Genomic DNA, 14,117 nt, shown 5'->3' on the forward strand with positions numbered 1-14,117 from the left:
AAGTTCCAGAAAAACATCTATTTCTGCTTTATTGACTATGCCAAAGCCTTTGACTGTGTGGATCACAATAAACTGTGGAAAATTCTGAAGGAGATGGGAATACCAGACCACCTGACCTGCCTCTTGAGAAACCTATATGCAAGTCAGGAAGCAACAGTTAGAACTGGACATGGAACAACAGACTGGTTCTAAATAGGAAAAGGAGTATGTCAAGGCTGTATATTGTCACCCTGCTTATTTAACTTATATGCAGAGTACATCATGCAAAATGCTGGCTGGAAGAAGCACAAGCTGGAATCAAGATTGCTGGGAGAAACATCAATAACCTCAGATATGCAGATGACACCACCCTTATGGAAGAAAGTGAAGAGGAACTAAAAAGCCTCTTGATGAAATTGAAAGAGAAGAGTGAAAAAGTTGGCTTACAGCTCAACATTCAGAAAACTAAGATCATGGCATCTGGTCCCGTCACTTCATGAAAAATAGATGGGGACACAGTAGAAACAGTGTCATACTTTATTTTTTGGGCTCCAAAATCACTGCAGATGGTGATTGCAGCCATGAAATTAAAAGACGCTTACTCCTTGGAAGAAAAGTTATGACAAACCTAGATAGCATATTAAAGAGCAGAGACATCACTTTGCCAACAAAGGTCCATCTGGTCAAGGCTATGGTTTTTCCAGTGGTCATGTATGGATGTGAGAGTTGGACTGTGAAGGAAGCTGAGCACCGAAGAACTGAGGCTTTTGAACTATGGTGTTGGAGAAAACTCTTGAGAGTCCCTTGGACTGCAAGGAGATCCAACCAGTCCATCCTGGAGATCAGTCCTGGGTGTTCCTTGGAAGGACTGATGCTGAAGCTGAAACTCCAATATTTTGGCCATCTCATGCGAAGAGTTGACTCACTGGAAAAGACCCTGATGCTGGGAGACTTTGTGGGCAGGAGGAGAAAGGGACAACAGAGGATGAGATGGCTGGATGGCATCACTGACTCGATGGGCATGAGTTTGAGTAAATTCCGGGAGTTGGTGATGGACAGGGAGGCCTGGTGTGCTGCGATTCATGGGGTCACAAAGAGTCGGACACGACTGAGAGACTGAACTGAACTGATGGGACCGGATGCCATGATCTTAATTTTCTGAATGTTGAGTTTTAATCCTGCTTTTTCACTCCCCTCTTTCACCTCCATCAAGAGGCTCTTTAGTTCCTCTTTGTTTCCTGCCATTTGGGTAGTATCATCTGCATATCTGAGGTCGTTGATATTTCTCCCAGCAATCTTGATTCTAGCTTGTGAGTCATCCAGCCTGGCATTTCACAGGATGTACTCTGCATATGAGTTAAATAAGCAGGGTGACAATATACGGTCTTCCCAATTTTGAACCAGTCTGTTGTTCCATGTTCAGTTCTAACTATTTCTTCTTGTCCTGAATATAGGCTTCTCAACAGACAGGTATGGTGGTCTGGCATTCCCGTCTATTGGAGAATTTTCCAGAGTGCTTTGTGATCCACACAGTAAGAGTCTTTAATGTAGTCAATGAAGCAGAAGTAGATGTTTTGCTGGAATTCTCTTGCTTTTTCTATGATCCAATGGATGTTGGCAACATGATCGCTGGTTCCTCTGCCTTTTCTAAATCCAGCTTGTACATCTAGGAGTTCTCAGTTCATGTACTGCTGAAGCATACCTTGAAGGATTTTTCAGCATTATCTGGCTAGCATGTGAAATGAGAGCAATTGAACAGTAGCTTGAACATTCTTTAGTAATGCCCTTCTTTGGGACTGGAATAAAAACTGAATTTTTCTAGTCCTGTGGCCACTGCTGACTTTTCCATAAACTAATGGACTTTATTGCTGTGCCTATGAAGAAACTGAGGTCCAGCTAAGGAGAAGTGACTTCTCAGGGCTCACATAGGCATTTTACGGCAAAGCCAGGATTAGAATCCAAGTTTCCCTACCTCCAATCCAATGATCTCTATATATACTATGCTACTGCTTTCTTTCATTATGTACTTTTATCACCAGGATTAAAGAAATACTTATTGATTACTTACTACATTCCAAGTACTTTTTTGGGTACTAGGGAAAAAAGAATGATCAAAAGACACACCAATTCATACCCTCACAAGAATATTATGAAATAAAAATATAAACAAACCTCTATAAAATAAAAAACATACAATTGGAATATATTAACGTGGTGTGAGGGCTGGCAAGTTCAGGCAGGTAAAAGAAAGGAAGGAAGAAAAACAGGCCTATAGGAACTGCAGACTGGACTGAAGTTTTCAAACAACACATGGGTGAGATGAATACATGACTCCTCATCTTAAACAGTTCCTACCCAGTTTGTTCTCCATGGAGGAAAGGATACAGGCAGGAAGGAGTTGAAGGTGAAGATATATGGAAGAAAATGAACAAAAAGGGGTGGAGCTAAGGTGTGTCTCCAGGGCTAGATCTCGTTTTCTACTGAACAGCTCTCTAACATAAGACATTTTAAAACTGGGGTAAGAGATGACTAGAAGTTAAACAGGCAAAGAGCAAGTAGAAGTGGAAAAGGACTGCCACTGAGACATGAAAAGAAAGGTGTAGAAAAGCATCTATGTTAGAAACCTGCACATCTTTGACTTCCTACTCTATTTTCAAACACCCAGTTCTATTAATTATACCCCATAAATACTTATGAAATCTACCACCTCCCCTCCCCCTTACTATCACTTCCTTAGTTAGGGCTTCCAGTATCTCTTAGCTATATTACTTTCAAACCTCCTAACAGACCTCACTGTCTCCAAACTTGTCTCCTCAAATTCACGTTCCATATAAACGCGTATCAGACCTACCGAAAAGGCAACCTGAACAAGATCATGACGCTAGCCCCCTTAAAACCCTTCCATGGCTTTTTACCCCTGTAAGATCACATTTATTTCCTTCTCTTTTTTTTGGCGGTGCCGTGCAGTGTGTGAGATCTTAGTTTCCTGACCGGGGATCAACCCTTACCTCCTGCAGTGAAGTGCAGAGTCCAGTGGAACTGGGCCAAAAGAGAAGTCCCAAGATGATGTTTCAGTATCACTTGCAAGGCCTGTATCTGGCTCCTATTTACTTCTGAAGCCACAGTTCTGACCACTCCCATAAAGTTTTATGTTCTTATATCACATGATGATTTTCTCTTGATTCAGCATCTTTGTACATAAAGTTTCTTTTACCTTGGGTGACCAATTGTCCCAGCTTTCCTAGATTGTTCCAGTTTTAGCTCTGAAAATCTCACATCCCAAGAAACTCCTTGGGCTAAACAAATTGGAATGACTGGCTACCTTACTTATACCTAGACTACTTCATCCTATCCCATCAAATCCTTTCCTGGCTAGCCTATAACTCAACTTTTAAGCCTCAGCTCTTATTCACCTCCTTTGGAAAATTTTAACCAATCCCTTAAGCAATACTATTCTAAAGAACTTTCTACAATTATAAAAATATCTTATATCTGTGCTATCAATACAGCTACATATAGCTACTGAGCAATGAAATATGACCAGTGTGATTGAGGAACTAAAATTTCAACTTCATTTAATTTCAATTAATTTAAAATCTAAACAGTCAAAAGTAGCTAGAGGGTGCAGAATTGGACAATACAGTCTTAGACACTGGATTAGAACTTTTGATTCAGTAAAACCTAGGAGTAAGACTCAGACTCAAAACTCTGTCCACCTGATGTGAAGAGCCGACTCACTGGAAAAGACCTTGATGCTGGAAAAGACTGAAGGCAGGAGGAGAAGGGGACGACAAAGGACGAGATGGTTGGATGGTACCACTGATTCAGTGGGTCACACTCAGTCATGAGTGTGAGCAAGCTCTGGGAGATGGTGAACACCAGGGAAGCCTGGCGTGCTGCAGTCCACGGAGTCGCAGAGCTGGACACAACTGAACAACTGAGTAACAACAAAGACTCAGAACCCTTCACTTTAACAAGTATCTCAAGCAAAACTGCTATGGGTGGCCTAGAGACCATGTATGAGAAATGCTATACAGAAAGAACTGTAGGATACAAACCAAAGTCAGGTGCAGGCAAAAACTAAATGCTAGGAAGCACTGCATACCAGAAGAGAGAAAGGTACTATAAATTCATAGTGAGCCCAATGTCTGGCTTATCCCAGGGCTTGCTCTGTCTGCAGGAATTGCTTTAACACAGTTCCGGCCTTCCTGTTACCAGTTAGTTCAGCTTTTCCTGAGTTCTTGATCACATATACCCTTAAATTCCTCATTACTTTAGATAGCTTACTATAGCCAAAGAGCTAAATAAAATACATCAAAAGTAGTTTATCTTCTATGAGAGGGAAACATAAAATAACCAAAATATCTGCTCCTGAAATTAAGAATGAAAAATACAGTCTTCAGACAGCTCAGTTTCAAATTAATGGCTCTAAGACCACAATCTAAGAGTGTCACCTAAGTGATATCAATGACATTTTGCTTCTCTGAAACACTGAATTTGCTGACCTTTTCCCCTCTTACTAAAAACTCCCTTCTTCCAAAGCAGCAATATCACTCTTTATAGTCCCCTCATCACTATGTGTGTGTGAGTATGATGCATACTAACTCACTTCAGTCATGCCCAACTCTTTGAGACCCTATGGACTGTAACCCACCAGGCTCCTCTGACTGCAGGATTCTCCAGACAAGAATACTGGAGTGGGTAGCCATTCCCTCCTCCAGGGTATCTCCTGACCCAGGGATCAAACTTGTGTCTCTTGCGTCTCCTGTGTTGGCAGGTGGGTTCTTTGCCACAGCTGGCACCTGGGAAGCCCAGTACACATACACGGTTATTTACCTGGCTGTGCTGGGCCTGAGCTGCAGTGTGGGGGATCTCTCAGTTGCAGCAGGTGGCGAGTGGGACCCAGGCCCCTGACCAGTGCTGAGCCCCAGGCCCCTGCGTCTGTGGTGCAGAGTCTCAGCCCCCTGGGCTACCAGGCAAGTCCCTACACATTCAGCTTTTAAAGAGGCCCATGTGGGGAATCTGAGAAAAGGAACGATAAGGGTCACACAATAAAACTACATTGATAGATAGGGTCAGCGACAGAAATGCATTTAATGGTCTCATAAAGCTGCTGGAGATGATAGCAAATCTGACTCTATGCTTATTAGCAGCTGGTTTAAAGTAGGAGGAAAAACCATCAGTTCAAACACAGAGTCAATAAGATAAAAGTACATCAATTATTTATGACAATCACTGTTGGTCTTGATGTTTTAAACCACTAGAAAGTTTCCATAATCTCTTGTCAAAGGAATACCATCTAATGTAAGTGATGTAATGTTCTCTATAAACAGTCCATAGTACTACTAAAATATAAATGCAACTGGCTGAGTTTTTCATGACATAGCTAAAGTGCAATGTCAAGGCAAAATACAGTTGAAGCAATTTTATAAAGGCCCAAATAATACAAGTTTAGATTTAAAGATTTCTGATCAGCCAGTTCAGTCACTCAGTCGTGTCTAACTCTTTGTGACCCCAGCACAGGTCACTCTTGTGACCCCAGTCACTCTTTGTGACCTGCAGCACACCAGGCTTCCCTGTCCATCACCAACTCCCAAAGCCTACTCAAACTCATGTCCATTGCATTGGTGATGCCATCCAATCATCTCATCCTCTGTTGTCCCCTTCTCTTCCCGCCTTCAATCTTTCCCAGCATCAGGGTCTTTTCCAAGTAGAGGGTTCTTCACATCAGGTGGCCAAAGTATTGGATGCCTTCCATGTTTATATCTTACTTATCTTTATAACAAAGCTATAAACTGCCTATATTCAATGTCTTTACTTTCTGACATGCATTATTCCCCTAATCTATACAATATGGCTTCTGTCCCCTATAAAGCCACTGAAACTATTCTCTTTTTAAAAATATTTATTTGGCTGAGTTAGGTCTTAGTTGTGATGTGTTGACTTAGTTGTCCCAAGGCACATAGGATCCTAGCTCCCTGATCAGACCAGGGATCCAACCCGCACCTCCTACACTGGAAAGCAGATTCTTAATCATTGGACCAGCAGGGAAATCCCATGCCGCTGAAATTATTCTTGCTAAATCACTAATACCTTTGTTTTGCCTCTTAGACATTTAACACCTGCCCTCTAACCCTTCCTGTCCCCTGAAATTCTCTCCTCAACCTCTGTGACACAACTCTCTTCCAACAGCTCTGGCATTGCTTTTTTGAGCTCCACTTCTTTTCTTACTCCTTGAATGTTTATGTTTCAGGACTCTCTCCATCCTCAGCCTTTTGCCTTTCTTACTTTATATGGCCTCACTGTGTGATCTCATTTAGTTTGTGGACCCAATTACAATTTATAATCACATGATTCTAAACTCTACTTGTAGGTGCTTCCCTGGCGGTCCAGAGGATGAGATGGTTGGATGGTATCAGTGACTGAATGGACACGAGTTTGAGCAAACTCCAGGAGATACTGAAGGACAGGGAAGCATGGCATGCTGCAGTCCACAGGGTCACAAAGAGTGAGACATGATTTAGTGACTGAACGATAACAGGCCCGGTGATCTAGTGGTTAGGAACCTGCCAGCCAGTGTGGGGGACAGGGGTTCAGGGTTCGATTCCTGGCCCAGGAAGCCCCCATATGTCACAGAGCATACAGCACAATGACTGAGCCTACACTCCAGAGCCCCTCGAGCCACGAGCACTGAGCCTGCACACTGCGACTACTGAAGTCTGTGTGCCTAGAGCCTGTGCTCTGCGGTAAGAGCATCACCTCCACGAGAAGCCTGCACACCGCAATGAAGAGGAGCCCGTGTCTGCTGCAACTAGAGAAAGCCCTTCAATAGCAATGAAGGCCCAGCACAGACAAAAACTGAATCAACTTTTAAAAATAGTAAAGAAACTCCATTCGTAGCCTTTACCTCTCTGTCAGCTCCAAACCATACACCCAACGGTGTACCAAATATTTCCACCCTACTGTCACACAGGCATGACAAATCCAGCACATCCAAACTGAGATCAGCCTCTCTTCTTCCTTATCCCAATCGCTGCTCTTCCAATATTTCTTGTTCTACTCAGAAATCCAGGCTTCTTCCCAGACTCATTCTTCTCTACATACCTTACATCTAAAAGGTCATCAAGTTGTGTTACATCTCCTTGCTTAAATCCTTTGAATATGTACCACCTACTCCAGTCCCAGTACCCCTGCCGAAGTTCAGGTTCTTGCTATGCTATTTATATGCCAAGGATACTTGATAAATCTCACAACTTCCCTACCTCCAGAATGATCCCCTGTCTGGTTTACGCTTCAAATATTGCCAGATTTGTCTTCCTTAAAATGTGATTTCAAACCTCTGTTTAAATTCCTTTCTACATATGTTAACCTCCTTACCTTAGTTTAATTTATAAGGACCTTTATGGACTAGGCACTACTCATTTCTCTAGGCTTGTCTGCTTATATGTTACACATACCTTTTTTTATTTGTTACAGTATACTATTTATAGTTCCAGGTATATACCTTGCTATTTGACTGCTCTATGCTTTTGCATATGCCTATCCTGCCAAGAATATACAGGACTTAAAAATGTGGATTCTAAAGTTATGAATGTACAGGTTTAAATCTCTTCTCTACCACTGACTTAATTGCACCATACCACAGAATGACCAAGAGCAAGTTACTTAAGCCTCAATTTTCTCATCACTAAAAATGAAGTAACACTGTTCACTACCACATACCATTGGCAAAAGAGTTAAAAAATATGTAAAGGCTTACTTCAGGGTTTTGCCGATGGTCCAACTGACCAGTATTTTATTTATTTATATTTTTACTTAATTAATACACACTAAAGCTTTGAGATTCAACTTAAAGCATTATCTCCAAGAAAACCTGATCCCCTAGATTGGTTCGAATATCCTTTCTCTTTACTTTTATGGCAGTTAGAATGTATCTCTAAAAAATATCTATTACACTGCACTGATTCGTTTCCCTGTTTAGATCTCTTAAAAGACAGAACTCCTCTCCTACTTTGCTGCTTCAGGGCCCACCAGAGTGGCTGGCATACAGAACAGCACTGGCACACCCACTCAGAGGGGTGTGCAGCAGCGCCTTGCCACGGAGCCGAGTGATCAGGGCATTAAGAGCACATCTAATATCCCTGCACTAAGTTGAGAAGCTTTAACCAGAACAGGCAACTGGGCTTCCCTGGTGGCTCAGTGGTAAAGAATCTGTCTTCTAAAGCAGGAGATGGCAAGTTCGATCCCTGGGTTGGGAAGATCCCAGAGAAGGAAATGGCAACCCACTCCAGTATTCTTGCCTGGGAAATCCCATGGACAGAAAAGCCTAGCAGGCTATAGTCTGTGCAGTTGCAGAATCAGACTCAACTTAGTGATTAAACAACAACAATAACTAGTAAAGGACACTGGTATAGTCAAGCCTGGTAGAGTAATCTTCCAGGATTTAACACCAATGATCCAGGTATAAAGTCATACTTTTTGATCCAAATACACAATTTCACAACAATTTTTTCCTGATCTTAGAATCAGCAAGCATATAAAGTACAAATACAAATTATACATAGCCATTTATAAATTGTCTTTTTGGAACAGAATTACATTCTGTAATTAAAGTCAAATTACACTGAAAAACTAAAACCAATTATTTTGCAGAGTAGGTATAATTATTCAGCAGAAAACTTCCTACGTGTTGGTGGGCTTCCATCACCAGTCAATTCTCAGTAAGGAAGTCATGGCAACAATAAGCACACATAACTCAGACTTAACTGGAAATAATCATCTCAGATAAGAAAACAAAACACTTTTACAAACTATGCCAAGAATCTTCAGCCAAGTTCAAAAGCCATGACTGTCAACATTATTTTCCTAAATTGAAATTTCAAAGCTAAAAGCAAAAATAAGCAAGTGCTTGAACTGTTCTACGATATGGTAGAAAGAATCAAGTAAGATAATGTACAGGGCTTCCCAGGTGGCGCTAGCAGTAAAGAACCTGACTGCCAATGCAGGTTAGACAAGATTCCCCGAAGGAAGGCATAGCAATCCACTCCAGTATTCTTGCTTGGAGAATCCCTTGGACAGAGGAGGTTGGCAGGCTGCAGTCCACAGGGTCACACAGAGTTGGACATGACTTAAGTGACTTAGCACACATGCATGCAAGATAATGTACCCAAGTGCTATTGTAGACTGTAGAACTATATAAACATGAGTTATCACTATTGAAAACTTTATTTAAAAAAAAAAGCCCACATGCCCTAGAGCCCGTGCTTCACAACAAGAGAAACCACCACAATGAGAGGCCCACATACAGCAACTAGAGAGGAATCCCTGCCCTTGCTTGCTGCAACTAGAGAAAGGCCTGTGCAGCAACAAAGAACCAGCACAGCCAAACACTTTGTTAAAAAAACAAAAAAATTGTCTTTTATTTTCATTATCTGAGAATTTATTTTTCCAAGAAAACCTTAATATTGTATATAGCAATAACTCATCTTACCAATTTTCTTTTTTTGTTGTCGACCAGCTGACTCTGTTATTGTTTCCTTCTTCTTTTCCACTGTAAACATAGTGACATAATAAAAAATTATGCATTACACTCAAGAAACAAAGACTATATTTTATCACAGCTGAACCAATGAAAGAAGCTTACAAGAAAGTCACACATTGGCTTTGATGGTGGTCATGATTAAGTTAACTGGTGTGTCCCCACACCTACTGACAGTAAAAGGTAGACACACTATTCTGAGAATGAAACAGCAATATTGTAAGCATCATTAATCAAACACCCAAAAGAGACTTCAAAAAGACAAAGTCATAATCAAAACTGAGACGATTTTCAGGTCATTAGCTGGGACTGCCTCACGCAGAATCTAAGCATAATTTAAAATTCTGCTTCCTCAGGTGATTAACTGTAGTTCCAGTCTCAAATTCACTATAGAAAATGGGCATTCATTCATTCATTCTGTTATTGTCTGCCAAAGTAATAGGCACCATTCTAGGCAGATAAAAAGATAAACATGATCCTTGCCATCTAAAGAGCAATCTAGCGAGGGCACATAATCAAATAACAATCACAGTATAGAATGCACAGGGTAGGAAGATCAGGAGTCAAAACAGCTAAGATGAACATTTCCTGAGACTTTTCAACTAAGAGGACAATAGAGTAAGAGTGAGTTTTGGAAGAAGAACGATGTAACATATTTATATTTCATGTTTACTATCTTTAATCACCTACGGAGCTTCCCTAGGCTCAGATGGTAATGAATTCGCCTGCAATGCAGGAGACTCAGGTTCCATCCCTGGGTCAGGAAGATTCCCTGGAGAAGAACCACCTATGAATGGACTAGCAATATATACAGGAAAAATTACCTTTATTTACATTCTTTGCTTTTTATATTATCTTAGTACACTTCCTTTATTAGCACATGGTACAGTATATGTATTATTTCTAAAAGTTGCATTAAAGAGAATTGCAGGTAGGAAGCTTACCCTTACTATATTAAGTATGCTGCTTAAATTTTAAAAGCAAAATTGCTGTTATTCCTTTATCAAAGATGTAAAATTCAATTTAACTCCACAATTACAAATAAAATGGTAAAATTCTGACTAAAATAAAATCTAAGTGTGTGTGTAAATATATACATTGGGTGTCTAAGTGATAGGCACTGTTCCAGGTAGATAAAAAGATAAAAGATGACATACACGGCGGGGAGGGTGGGGGGGGGGAGAATGAACTCCTAGTGTGAGATCATAAAAGGAAAGAGTCAAATTCTGCAAGATCTTACAAAATCAAAAAATATTTCTCCCCACCCGAGAAGGACTATAATACAACTACTTGGCATTTAACCATGGCTGCATAAAACTGGGGGAAAAAATCAGAAAACTAGAAAATAGAAACGTAAGATGATACTATGAACATTAACCTGATCTTCTAGCACAATGGATTAAGACTAGATAAATCTTTTCCAGGGATAATACAATGCTTTTTTTAACTTCACAAAGTCACAAAGAAACTCTAAGAAATGGTGATATCAGAGATGACAAAAATAAAAGATGTCTACTATGAAACATATTTTTGCCTATGACCTGGTTCTGAATTCTAAATTCCAGAGTTGTCAAACAGTTTTTACATTACTCTAAAAGCTTTTCACCATGTTTCACTGTAAACCAAGGAAACACTTAATACTTTACAGTAATTTGTACTTAATAAATGTTCTCAAATAATTTTGTTATAAGAATCCAGTTACATATAGTACTTTAATCTTTCTCATTTATTGAAGTGTTCTTTCATTAGTCTATATTATAAAAGTAAAACAATGAGAAAAGACTGACTGACATTTAGAGCACACTCATCTAGAGACCACCTGCATCAAACAACTTGGTACCTTTAAGAAAGCATCTTTCAACAAAGATGTCCACCACAGTAGCATAGCTTTCTAGATAACATCAGTATTCTCCAAATAATGCCTAAGATCAGATCTGCACAAGATGAGATCTGAATCTGTGATTCAAATCTATTTATATTTCTTCATATTCCTCAAAAGCGCAACAAACTTTTTTTTTGATATTTTAATCATTTTATTCTTTTATATTTTGAGTCTGTGCTCAAAATGTAAAACCACTTTATTACAGAAAAAGAGCAAATGAAATAGCAAGCCCTCCCTTCGGTTTGGTTTATTACTATTGATTTGTTTGTTTGAAATGTGTGAAAATACACTTAGTCATCTTAAATTCATTTTGAGCTTTCAAAGTCCAAAATGGATTAATTGATTCAAAACTATCTCAACAGATAGAAAATTTCTACTTTTCAACAGTGGCTGCCTACTTATATACTTGTAAAGGATTTTTGTTTGGCTAAAGTTCTAAATGGGCTTCCCTGGTGGCTCAGCTGTAAAGAATTGGCCTGCCGATGCAGGAGACATGAATCAGATCCCTGGGTCAGGAAGATCCCCTGGAGAAGAAATCATCAACCCAACCAGTATTCTTGGCTGGGAAAATCCCATGGACAGAGGAAACTGGCAGGCCACAGTCAATGGGATCACAAAGAGTCGGACATGACTTAGTGACTAAATCAACACCACCACCAACAAAGCTATGAATAGATTAGATTTTTATTTAAGTTTGAAATATCACATAGTAAGTATTTTAACAGTCCATAAGTTGGTGATCATCCAACGAGAGTTGTCAATGAAAAACATTTTTAAAATACCACAGCAAAACACTCATTTAAAGAGTCAGTCATCCTGCAGTTTTTAAGATAAGCAAAGTTCTGCCGATTGCCCCGCACCTCTCCATTTCCTTCATTTAAAAGAAAAACCACTTTTACCTCTTTCAGCTGACTGTTTTGGTGTTTACCCCCTTTTTTTTTGGCAGAGCCATGCAGCAGGTCGGTTCCCCAACCAGGGGCTGAACCTGGGCCACAGCAGGGGGAACTCCCATAAAGTTGTGTCTGTGTGTGTGTGTGTGTGTGTGTGTGTGTGCTTTAACCTCTATGTCTTGAAATATCATAAAACCCATTATCATAGTTGTAATTTTGGTTAAATGTGAGTTTAACATTTACAAAATTAGGACTGTGAAAATACTGTTCACAGGTGATTTACACAGTAAACTATGACGATTCTTTCCTTCCTGCAAGTTTTTCCCAGATTTACGTCATTTTAAAATTTGTTTGGTTGTCTCCATGCTGCTCCTGCTGCTGCTAAGTCGCTTCAGTCGTGTCCGACTCTGTGCGACCCCAGAGACGCAGCCCACAAGGCTCCCCTGTCCCTGGGATTCTCCAGGCAAGAACATTGGAGTGGGTTGCCATTTCCTTCTTCAATGCGTGAAAGTAAAAAGTGAAAGTGAAGTCGCTCAGTCCAACTCTTAGTGACCCCATGGACTGCAGCCTACCAGGCTCCTCCGTCCATGGGATTTTCCAGGCAAGAGTACTGGAGCGGGGTGCCATTGCCTTCTCTGGGTTGTCTCCATACTTATCACTAATTCAGCCCCAAATTCTTGGCTAGCTGTCTGCATCTTTCCAATATAAAATCAGATCATCAGGAAGTATAAGTTTTTCTGAAGAAGTTTCTCCTAGCATCTTCTTACAAGCTCAGCATGGTGCAAAGCTGACATTCTTAGGCATGTCAGATCTAAATCTGCCTTCACCACTGTCAGGGGATCCCCCTTACCGGAATCCTGTGCTGGTGCTTCTATTTCCTGGAGTTCATATTTTCTTTTTTTGGTTTACTCATTTGTTTTGATGTGGTGTATTTTCCAATAGTTGCTGAGATAAGAAATTTTAAGACCTTGCATATCTGATAATTTTCTCAAAGGATCCTTTATGTCCAGTTCAATCCAATCACTCAGTTGTGTCCAACTCTTTGTGACCTCATAGACTGCAGCACGCCAGGCCTCCCTGTCCATCAACTCAAACTCATGTCCATCGAGTTGGTGATGCCATCCTACTATCTCATCCTCTGTCATCCCCTTCTCCTCCTGCCTTCAATCTTTCCTAGCATCAAGGTCTTTTCCAGTGAGTCAGCTCTTTGAATCAGGTGGCCAACTTCAGCATCAGTCCTTCCAATGAATATTCAGGACTGATTTCCTTTAGGACTGACTGGTTTGATCTGCTTGCAGTCCAAGGGACTCTCAAGAGTCTTCTCCAACATTCACATTTCAAAAGTATCAATTCTTTTGTCAATCATAAAGCTTTTTTATGGTCCAACTCTCACATCCATACATGACTACTGGAATATGTTTTTATTTCTGCCATTTCCATGTGATTCTTTCTTAGAGTTTCCATCTCCTGAATATCTCCATCTGTTCATGCATGTTGTCTACCTTTTCTATCAGATCCTATAACACGCCAATCATAGTTATGTACAAGTTCTATACCTGGGCCATCTCTAAATTTGGTCTCTACAAACTTTTCTTGCCTTGATCCGTACCAAATTTTGAACACAGAATGTCAGAAGGGCTTATGTTTGCAATTAAGACATTTGCTCTAAGAGGGAATTTATCTTATTTCTTCCTGTTATGAATATCTAGAAAACAGTATCTATGCCCCTTCATTGTATACTGCACTCATCATGGTAAACCATATAGAGCAAGCAATCATAAGTTTCAACTGATCGTATGAATGAAAATAATACATGCTCACTGAATTT

The 14,117-nt window shown here is 40.2% G+C and overlaps 1 protein-coding gene across 2 annotated transcripts in view; it reads right to left on the bottom strand.

The window, feature by feature from the left end:
• The window catches only part of TMCO1 (transmembrane and coiled-coil domains 1), a 66,126-nt gene that overhangs the window by 44,690 nt on the left and 7,319 nt on the right, over nucleotides 1-14,117 (bottom strand). For both annotated transcript variants that reach the window (XM_070467714.1, XM_020904610.2), the window contains exon 3: nucleotides 9,470-9,529. In XM_070467714.1, coding sequence (XP_070323815.1) covers nucleotides 9,470-9,529 — 60 coding nt within the window. The remainder of the gene's footprint in view (nucleotides 1-9,469; nucleotides 9,530-14,117) is intronic.

Source organism: Odocoileus virginianus, chromosome 5, assembly GCF_023699985.2.
Source record: "Odocoileus virginianus isolate 20LAN1187 ecotype Illinois chromosome 5, Ovbor_1.2, whole genome shotgun sequence".
NCBI lineage: Eukaryota > Metazoa > Chordata > Mammalia > Artiodactyla > Cervidae > Odocoileus > Odocoileus virginianus.